This window comes from Sinocyclocheilus rhinocerous, unplaced genomic scaffold (assembly GCF_001515625.1).
Source record: "Sinocyclocheilus rhinocerous isolate Xijiao unplaced genomic scaffold, SAMN03320098_v1.1 scaffold792, whole genome shotgun sequence".
Classification (NCBI taxonomy): Eukaryota; Metazoa; Chordata; class Actinopteri; order Cypriniformes; family Cyprinidae; genus Sinocyclocheilus; species Sinocyclocheilus rhinocerous.
In genome coordinates this window covers 603,205-614,442 of record NW_015626872.1, presented here as the reverse complement: position 1 = coordinate 614,442, position 11,238 = coordinate 603,205, and the positions used below count along the sequence as shown (strand labels likewise).

Sequence of the window (11,238 nt, the reverse complement as noted above, 5' to 3'; positions counted from 1 at the left end):
CATCCTGAGACATGAACTGAAATGAATTGTGAATTTTATTTACATTAAATCGTCCTCCTCCCATTTTCACCTCAAAATTATGGGGAAGCTGTGCCTCCCCTGCCTCCCCCGACGAGCCGCCACTGATGGGAGGCACTACAAATAATGTTTTGTAGTGTTTTTTTAAGTTTTGTTCATGCATCAACTGAAAACCGCATTCTTGATTCTTGGGATTTAAGAATCGATGTTGATTCATCAAAATGAGAATGAATTACAATTGAGAAACATATTTTCAGAGCAGCTACCACCAGCCAGAACCGGGTGGGCATCCTACTCGAACACAATATAAGCTGGTCTTTCATGAAACACCAGCTGTTAACTGGTCTTATGAATATCAGGAGCAGTGTTTCCAACAGACTTACACAATATTTGTGGCGGCATATATGCAAATTCATTCTCTGCCAGCAGGAGGCGCTTAGAGCGGGAGAAATAGAGGTTTCCCTGGTAACGGCTGTACACAAAGCAGCGCTCCGCTCACAAACGCTGCTTTATCAGACATTACATGCAAGATGAAATGAAAATGACATCCAACATTTTCTGAAGACCGTCGGTTTCCTTCAGAAATACAGTGATATAAAGACACCGGCACCGGGTTTCAATTTTGAGATGTGCAGTGCTCATGTTTATTCAACGAAGTCAAAACCTTTTGGAAAATCTATTTGTGGCGGTCAGTTTTGATATTGTGACGGGCCGCCACAAATAAATCAATGTATGGGAAACACTGCAGGAGGTTTTGACAAGCAATTCTGCACAGCCAGGCAGCGGACTGCTGGGTAATGACTGTTCCTCCTGCAGGCGAACAATGTGGCTGCAGTGCTGGATAAGAAGCAGCGGATGCTGGACAAGCAGCTGAGTGACTGGAGGCAGAAGTGTGAGGAGCTGCTGTCGGAGGTGGAGAGCTGTCAGAAGGAGAGCAGACAACACGCCGCAGAGCTCTTCAAGCTCAAAACCACCTATGAGGAGTCCGTGGAGCAGAGCGAGGCTCTCCGCAGGGAAAACAAGGCCTTACAGGGTAACGCTGACACGTCTGTCACCGTCACATCATTTTGGATATCTGTTTATTTCAAACCTTTTGTGAAGATGCATGTGTGATGGCCTGTAAAAACATGACAGAACTCATATAAACACAGATTACAGTCGAACTGAGCCAGCGTGATGTGGGACCGTCAGTCTCCATCTGTCATCATAGGCTTGGTTTGAATGGCTGCGGTTTTCAGACCGTAATTAGCTGAGGAAGGCAGTCCAACAGAAACAAGCGGACTCAATAATGGACGGAGAGAATGATGCTCTCCTAAAATACTGTATCATTGTGTCGTGTTTGATCGATCTGTGTTGTGTTTCAGAGGAGATCGCGGATCTTACCGACCAGCTGTCAGATGGAGGGAAGAGCGTCCATGAGCTTCAGAAAATGAAGAAGAAAATCGAGATGGAGAAAGAAGAGCTGCAGGCATCGCTGGAGGAGTCAGAGGCGGCATTAGAGGTCTGGAGAAATACTCCGATTTTTCTTGATGATTACGCTATAAACAGAGGTAAATCTCACCAAAACTGTTATCACTGTAATACTAGTACATATCCTACTGGAGTCAGTAAGATTTTATGTATTGAAGAAATTCATACTTTTACACATCAAGGATGAATTAAATGGATCAGAAGTGACTGGAAAGACATTTATAACGTTACAAAAGATATACTATTTCAAATAAATGCTGTTCTTTTGAACTTTCTGTTTATCAAAGAATCCTGAAAAATAAATTGAATTCCAGTTTCCTGATTTTCAAACTGTTTTCAACATTGATAATAATCAGAAATGTTTCTTGAGCAGCAAATCGGCATATTAGAATGATTTCTGAAGAATCATGTGCCACTGAAGACTGGAGTAATGATGCTGAAAATTCAGCTTTGATCACAGAAAAAATTTACATTTTACAATATATTCACATAGAAAACAGCTATTTTAAATTGTAATAATATTTTACCATTTTTAATCTTTTTTTTGATCACATAAATTCAGCCTTGGTGAAGTAATGATGCTGAAAATTCAGCTTTGATCACAGAAAAAATTTACATTTTACAATATATTCACATAGAAAACAGCTATTTTAAATTGTAATAATATTTGACCATTTTTAATCTTTTTTTTTTGATCACATAAATTCAGCCTTGGTGAACAGAAGAGACGTCTTTCAGTTTATGATCAAAATAGCATTTGTAAAGTACAAATTCATTTATTTTTAAAGGGGTCATATGATGCACATGCTTCATTTTAATCAGAAAGACTGATTTCAACTGACTAGGTGTTCAGAAACACTAGTATGAACTAAAGAGCAAATGATCTAAGAGTAAAGAGCAGAAGCCAAATAAAACAGCACGATGAATTATTGAATCACCAGGATGCGTACCAATGAGTCTCCTGAGTAAAAATGTCGAGGCTTGTCGTGTTTTTACTCGAGAAGTGTTCACCTTCTGGCTCAGGTTTGAGATGCCAGTTGATGATAAATGGAGCTGCTGTAAGGCTGTATTTTTTTCAAATGATGTCATGACGTGGCCGCTGACCCCGTGACCTCCGCTTGTGTGGTCTGACGGCCGTCTAGCTGACAGCGCTGATGGATGATGTTCATGCAGATGGAGGAGCGCTGCTTTCCAGTCTCACTTACAGGCATTTGTGTTTTTCCAGAGGAACTCTTTCCTTAACTCTTGATATGTTCATTATCCACTTGAAGCTGTAGATTTGAATGTGTGGAGGAATTTATTCATTATATTTACTTTTTTTGTCATTTTTAACCTCTTAAAGTATAGGCAGTGGCTAAGAGGAATTATTGTAGCAATATTACTGAGAAACAATTCTGCAATGTCTTTTTGACTTGATTAAAATGTGCAGCATATGAAATGTAATTGGCAACAGTGAAACGATCATAGTTTTTGCTGACTACATTGTAGACTTAAATCAATTTGCATACTGGATGTTATTGCATTTATGCTTTTATTTGGATTAGCCTGAAAAAAAACTGAAAAAAAAAAAAACTTTGTTTAAAAATAAGTTAATTTCAAAAATTCTCATTTTCACACAAATCTATAATATTTTAAAAACATTAAATATTAGATCAAATTAGCACAGAATCAGCTTTGCATTGCTGCCTGCAAATTTCCTCGGTGAAAAGTGCAAAGCGTGTGTTTCTGAAAGTGCTGTTGTGAGTTTTGTGCCATCTAGTGGTTCAGAGAGGAATCCGATGTGTTGTATGTGTGTTTCTGTAGGCCGAGGAGACGAAGGTTCTGCGTCTTCAGCTGGAAGTGTCTCAGGCTAAAGCAGACATGGAGCGCAGACTGCAGGAGAAAGAAGAGGAGTTTGAGGCCACCAGGTTTGATCAGCGCCTCCTAGTTCTGACAACATGATATATCGCTGAGATGAGTGTGTGTTAAACGGTTCGGTGGATTGTGATAGTTGGGAAAATTGCCTGATATGGCCTCTTTGGAGAAATTCCTCTGATAAAACATCTTCTGCTTTGAATCAGTGTTGTCCTATTTGCATTTCAGTCTTTTAACTCTTCTGTTTTTCCACCTTGCCTTTTATTTCCTGCTTCTATCTAACATGGGATAACTGCTGTGGTAAGTAACTTTATCTGGCTTCTTCTGGTTGCTGTAATATTGTGAATTTCTTCAAAATCTGTCAGCTTCTATATCTTTACTTGCACAGTATTCTGAGTGTGATTCATTGGGGGAAAAGGAGAAAACAAAATAAAGGTTAAATATGAATTTAACTTTGAATGACTTAATTTTGTTTTTCAGTATTTCATATTATAAACAGCAACACAGACTAAACCATTTTGAGTAATTTATTTGTTTATTTTTTCCCAAATTTTTTTTTATAGGTATATTACATTATATATAAATATATATAATATAATATTGTTAATGTGAATTCTTTTGGCCATGATATTCATATAGTGGGAATCTGATATCATGACAGCCAGTGTTTTTATTTTTTAATAAAAATGATCATTTCTAACATGTGGAGCAGCAACTTGAAACCTACCGTGTGTTTTCTATTTTTGATTTGACAGAATTCAAGGTCTCCTACAGAATTCTATTTTTGCATCTTAAACCAGCCTGAAATATTTTGCTGGTCTTAGCTGGTTTAGGTTGGTCTCCCAGCCTGACCAATTTGGTACCCAGCTTGTTTAGCTGGTTGGTTAGTTCTCAATTCAGCTCAGTTCAGTTTAGTTCAGTTCAATTCAAAAGCAGCTTCACAAAAAATGTTTGTTTCAATGTTACATTTCTCAAAGTTCTAAAAACCTGAAGTCCAGACTGGAAGACCAAGACCACCAAGCCAGCTTAGACTGGTTTAAAATATGATGTAATCAGTTATTCTCGTAAAGAGAAACATTTCCAAACCGTCCAAACAGTTCAAGTATGAGATGTTTTGTTGGTTTCAGGAAGAGCCACCAGAGAGCGCTGGAGTCTCTGCAGGCCAGTCTGGATGTGGAGGTGAAGGCGCGCACGGAGGCGGCCCGGCTCAAGAAGAAGATGGAGAGTGATGTGAATGAGCTGGAGGTGCAGGTGGACCAGCTGAACAAGAACAACGCAGAGCTGATGAAGAGCGTGAAGAAGCTGCAGCAGCAGATCAAGGTGCGGCTCGCGTTCACGCAGGAGAACATGCTGCTGTATGTGTGGTACATGCTCTGTGTGTCTCCTGCAGGAGCTCCAGGCTCAGCTGGAGGAGGAGGCGCGCATGCAGGAGGAGCTGAGGGAGGAGCAGATGCTGCTGGAGCGCCGCTGCACTCTGCTGGTCACCGAGGGCGAGGAGAGCCGTGCTGCGCTGGAGGCGACCGAGAGGGTGCGCAAGAGCCTGGAGACGGAGCTGCACGAGACAGCAGAGAAATACAACACACTCGACAGCCAGGTGCTGATCCACAGCACTCTACAACACACTACACTCATCAGAACCTTCATTAAAAGCTTGTCAATTATTTTACATAATGCTTATCAGGTCATTAGTTGATGCTTTGTCTCAGAATCTTTATTTCTTCTCCATGGATCCCTTGCAGTACATTCACAAACTCTGTCAGAAATGAACAAGGCCAAAGTTCACTTAAACTAAAAAAAAAAAAGTCACTTGAAATAAAATAAACATTACCTAAAATAATAAAAACTTATTTTATTTCAGGTAGTTTGCCAAGGCACCATTTCACATTTTCATTTATATCAACATTGGCTACCAGAAATCACTTACTCTGCCTTTAATTTATACTGAAATAAAAGTGAATAAAACTATACAGTCATCTTCAAAAATGACTAAAAATGACAAAAACACAACAAAATGACTAACTAAAATTAAAATGAACATAGAGAAACTGAAGCGTTTTGGAATAATTCAACCAAACACATTGATCTGAGATGAATCAGATGTATATTCAACATAAACGTAATATTAAAGCATACACCTTTACAGTGTGCAAGCTCTTTCCTGTAACAGTATTTAAATATATATTTTCAATTCATGCAATCATTGTTTTGATGATTGATCATTGCTGGCACTTTTGAGTACTTTACTTCCTGCTGTTGTATTTTGAGTGTGACTCATTGGCAAAAAAATCAATCAATACATAAATAAATAATAAAACAAATAATACTAAATGAAATAAAATGCATATAAATAAAATGTACACATTTATATAAATATAATACTATTGTTATCATGAATTTAGTGAAAATCTGATACAGTCCAATTTTTTTTTTTTTTTTTTTTTTTTTTTTTTTTACAGAACTCTACTTCTGCTGTGCCTCAGTCCATTTTTTTTTTTTTTGAATTATAGCAGTAGAAACACAGGTCATTTATAATTTTTTTATATTCAAATGATGTCCAACATTTCTCATTTTCATTTAGTTTAACTTAACTAAAATAACTAAAAGTGCAACTGAAATAAACATGAAAAAAAAAAGAAAGAAAATATAACAGTAAAAAAAAATCTAATTCAAAATATTAACTTTTTTTAAAGAATTATAGTAGTACAAGAAACAGATCATTTAAATATGCAAATGATGCCCTTTTATTTTGTCATGCTGCTAGTGTGCAACTATCTGCTGTTTGAAGTGAACAGAGCTGTTCTGTGCTCTCAGTTCCAGAGTGTGTCCAGCGGGAAGCGGAAGCTGGAAGTGGATGTTCAGCAGCTGATGCAGGAGCACGAGGAGCTGCAGACTGAACTCAGATCAGCCAACGACAAGGCCAAGAAATCTGCATGTGAGGTACAGACACACACACACACACACACAGCGCTGAGAGAAAGGCCTGATGGTGTTGAGTGTGACGCTGTGCTGGCGGTCTGCAGACGGCGCGTGTGCTGGAGGAGCTGCGTGTGGAGCAGGAGCACATAATGCATCTGGAGCGCGTCAAGAAGAGCCTGGAGCTCCAGATGAAGGACATGAGCGGCAGACTGGAGGAAGCTGAGCAGATGGCCATGAAGGGAGGGAAGAAGATCATTCAGAAGCTGGAGGGGCGGGTAAACATCATTAACCGGATGAGCAGGGCTGGGCCATAAATATTAGCACTTATGATATCATACGATATTGATATTGATATTTAGCATTATTGGGGAAGGAAATGCTTTCCACATGTTTGTTAGAGCTTGAGAATTACAGTAAGGTACCTTTCATTTAGGGCCCCATGAAACTAGTTTTATGTTTTTCATTTTATTTATTTATTTGGATTCTGTGTTTTATGATTTGAAATTGGCAAACTAAGTTATACTTATAAGATTAATTATGACTAATTAATTATGATTAAGTTAAAGATATGAAATAAAAAAGTCAAAATAATGACATGCTATGTCATATTTATGAGCTAAAATGTCATAATTGTGACAAAGACATTCCTATGAAAAATCGTAATTGACAAAACGTTGAAATTGACATACAAAGTTAAAATTCTAAAAGTCTAAATTATGACATAAATGTTGTGGTTATGAAATAAAGTCAAAATAATGACACCCTAAGTCATTTATGAGACGAACATGTTATAATGTCATAATGATGACCAAGACATTTATATGAAGAAAAGTTATTTTTTACACACTGTACTAAGTCAAAATAGACATACTAAGTTATGAGATCAAACATTTACATCGTGACAGAAGTTATAGTTATGAAATAAAAAGTCAAAATGATGACATACTGTGACAGTGTCATTTATATGTTGAAAAGTCATAAATTTAAGTCAAAGTTTTTCATAATTATGAGATTCAAAGTCAAACTTGTCATTACGTTAATAACTTATGAAGTAATAATTGATATACTAAGTCATAATTATGACATAAAAGACATTTTTGAATTATGACTTAACTCTTAATTTCAACTTTGTATCTTATGACTTACTGTGTCATAATTTCAACTTTTTATGTCATATAATTATGATTTGCCAAAGCATAATTTTTTTTTTTATGTGGCTAAATGAGCTTCCATGCATTTCCACATTTCAAACTGGATTAAGCTGTATTAAATTTGTTAACAATTTATATTTATATATATATAGATGTATCAAATGTATAAAAATGCATTATGATTTAATACAAGTTTAATGCAAAAATAGTGTGTAATGAAATGAATTCATATGTAAAATGTAATCAAATGAAACATAATAATTAATTTACAACAAATCATTGCATTTATTAAATTCTTGTCAAATAAGGTGCTGCACATCAGAAGTGTACACATTTAAACATGGACGATATGAATGATATTGCTTAAAATAATATTATTACTTTGAGAAGTGCATTTTAGTATACACTAATAATATATTTCTGTCATCTTTTATTTTGTCGGTTTGTGGTGAAGAGCCAGTAAAAAATGTCCAGAGCTTATCATCACTATTTGATCTCGTTTATCCAGCCCTGACCCTGAGTCTCTGGTCTCTGTACTCTGGAAACGCTCAGGTGAAGGAGCTGGAGCTGGAGCTGGACAGCGAGCAGAAGAGACACGCTGAGACGGTGAAGAGCCTGCGTAAGAACGAGCGGCGTCTGAAGGAGCTGCTCTTCCAGTCCGAGGAGGACCAGAAGAACCAGCACCGCATGCAGGAGCTGGTGGAGAGACTCCAGATGAAGATGAAAGCCTACAAGAGACAAGTGGAGGAAGCGGTAGGACACTGCTGCTCTTAACCCCGTGGGTTGTGCTGGTTAGTGCTGGTTGAAACGCATTCGCTTCACTGCCAGTCAAACCAGCATGAGGTTTCTGGTCAAGCTGGTTCCTGCACTAAAGTCAAGCAAAGCCAGAAGGACCAGCTGCAAACCAGCATAAACCAGCATGACATTTTAGGATTTTTATAAGGATTGTAACTCTCATAGATTTGACCTTTTTATTTTCACAGAGGTTTGGACCCTGTAAAATTTTTTTGGCTAATTTCTACATTTAGGCCCACTAATACACCTTTCTATGGAAGCCCATTTCTGCCACATAAGAATACAATGTCTGCTTTGGTCAATCATAATTATACTCATTATTATGAGAAAAAAAAAATCCAGAAATATGACAAAAAAATGAATGTGGAAAAATCATAATTGACATAAGTCAAAAAGTTATAATTATGAGATACGTCTTAATTCTGACTTAAAAGAGGTAGTTATGAAAAAAAAAAGTCAAAATAATGACATACTAAGTTATAATTATGACATACATTTATAATTAAAAGTCAATTATGGCAGTCATAATTAGGACATAAAAATTAGAAATTGACAGTTATATTTATGAGATAGTCTCATGACAGAAGTTACAGTTTTAAAAAAATTCAAAATAATGGCATACTAAGTCATTTATGAGATAAAAAGTCATAATTATGACATTTATATGAAAACTCATAATTGACATGAGTCAGAATCAACATTTATAATTATGAGATCAAATTCTTAATTGTGACCAAGTGTATAATTATGATATAAAAACTCAATATAATATTTATGAGATAAAAAGTCATACTGATGAAAAAGACATGACAATTGTGACATATTAAGTCATAATTATGACATACCGGTAAAAAAGTCACAATTATAATAGAGATAAAAAGTATTAATTGTGATATATGATATATGTTATGAAATAACTCAATGACATACAAAGTCATATATAAATATATATCGAAATTATGGCAGTCATATTTATGAGATGAAAAATCGAAATGGATATTAAGTCATAATTATGAAATAAATTCAAAGGTGAGTCATTTTATATGATAAAAACCTTTGTGACAAAAATCTTTGTCATAATTATGACTTTTAACTCATAATTTCGACTTTTTATGTCATATAATCATAATCATTATGATTTGCCAAAGCGTGATTTTGTTTCTTATGTGGATGTCTTAAGTAACGTAATTTAACAATAATTAATGTATTACGAAAAAACATGAATTAACAATGAGCAATAGCATTTTTAAAAATGATATAATAGTGCAACACATAATGAATAATTAAAATGTAGTATAAGAAATTCAATTGTATATTGTATTATTTTATGCGTTTTATTATTGTAATGAATATGGCCTTTGATGCTGATATGACAATGAAAACGAATGAATAAATACAAACTGTAGAAAATGAATGCATTAATGAATGCTTTATTTTGAAGTGTGAAACTTCGTCAAGCTGTCAAACATATGATGTTTCATTAACAAAGTTCGGGAGGAGCACGTTCAGATAATTAACCTAATTAACACGAGAGGTGCACAATCAGTAATCAACCCAACTGACAAGATAAGAGGTGTGTATATATACACAGCAGACTTACTGTACCTCTGTTCCTTGACTTACAGCCCTCCCTTCGGACAGCACGCCAAATACGCATAACCTCTACTCTTGTTTATTACATGTAAGTGTGAACTCGTGAAACAGCATGTCTTTCTCTGATCTGCTGTTGTTGATGCACAGGAGGAGCAGGCGAATGTGAATCTGGCCAAGTACAGGAAGACAGTTCATGAGCTGGACGACGCAGAAGAGCGGGCCGACATCGCCGAGTCTGCGCTAACCAAGATCAGGACCAAGAACAGAGGCAGCTTCGGCAAAGGCTACTCATCAGTGAGTGTCTGTCAGGACAGATGTTCTGCCATCCGTCTCCAGCAGGAGTCAGTAACACTCTGCTCGTGTGTGTGTGTGTGTGTGTGTGTGTGTGTGTGTTTGACACAGGGTTACAGCACTCCCTATCCCGGCCTGGTGAGGTCGCCCAGCTCTGTGGGGTCAGAGGGCAGAGGTGAGAAGGTCACTGATGACGACGAGTCCATCAGCTCTCTCATTCCCACGTACTTGAATTCAATCAAGAAACTCATGATCGATTAGAATCAGAGATTTTTCAGTCTTCTGCATTCCTCATTTTTGTCTTAAAAAATAACTGTAAACATATAAATCTTTTGATTACAACAAGTATCTATCTTCAGTATTATATTTGGTATCATCAGCATGACTTTACTATCAAGAAACGAAAACTGTAATTTAGATTTAGAGTGTTTCGTTTATTTTGTAATGTAGTCCAAGGGATAGTTCACCCCACAAATGAATGTATTCACCCTCAGGCCATGCATCAGATTTGGAGAAATGTAGCATTCCATCACTTGCTCAGCAATGAATCCTCTGCAGTGAATGGGTGCCGTCAGAATGAGAGTCCAAACAGCTGATAAAAACATCACAAAAGCTGTGTGTTTGTAAGAAACAAATCCATCAAGACGTTTTTAAATAAAATACAAGCCCATAATCCATAATAGCGCTTCCTGCAGTGAAAAAAATCCATCTCCTGTTGTCTCTCACATCAAAATCCACCCACATATTTGTTTAGGGCTGTTTTTGAGATTTCTCTCCTGATTCAGACCACTTTTTTAACTGATGGACTGGAGTTGTCTGGATTATTGTGATGTTTTAATCAGCTGTTTGGACTCTCGTTCTGACGGCACCCATTCACTGCAGAGCATCCATTGGTGAGCGAGTGATGCAATGCTACATTTCTCCAAATCTGATGAAGAAACAAACTCATCTACATCTTGGATGACCTAAGGGTGCACACATTTCCGACACATTCCTTAGGACAGCTTTAGTTATATATAGTCAAATTAGAATTGCATTGAATGGACATTCATTCAGTATATATTATTCCCTTGCTCCGTAGTGTCATGTTTGCATTAATTTTGTATTTATTGATGACAGCTACATAAATAGTGCAAACGAATAAATCCTA

At 36.6% G+C, this 11,238-nt stretch overlaps 1 protein-coding gene across 1 annotated transcript in view; it reads left to right on the top strand.

Annotated features, from left to right (window-relative positions):
• The window catches only part of LOC107720186 (myosin-16), a 43,725-nt gene extending 33,230 nt beyond the window's left edge, over window positions 1-10,495 (top strand). Inside the window, exons 13-22 of the mRNA XM_016527825.1 lie at window positions 835-1,051; window positions 1,383-1,519; window positions 3,292-3,395; window positions 4,470-4,662; window positions 4,733-4,936; window positions 6,154-6,279; window positions 6,363-6,533; window positions 7,962-8,162; window positions 9,945-10,091; window positions 10,200-10,495. Of these exons, the coding sequence (XP_016383311.1) occupies window positions 835-1,051; window positions 1,383-1,519; window positions 3,292-3,395; window positions 4,470-4,662; window positions 4,733-4,936; window positions 6,154-6,279; window positions 6,363-6,533; window positions 7,962-8,162; window positions 9,945-10,091; window positions 10,200-10,349 (1,650 nt within the window). The 3' untranslated portion in view covers window positions 10,350-10,495. The remainder of the gene's footprint in view (window positions 1-834; window positions 1,052-1,382; window positions 1,520-3,291; window positions 3,396-4,469; window positions 4,663-4,732; window positions 4,937-6,153; window positions 6,280-6,362; window positions 6,534-7,961; window positions 8,163-9,944; window positions 10,092-10,199) is intronic.
• Window positions 10,496-11,238: the final 743 nt, after the last annotated feature.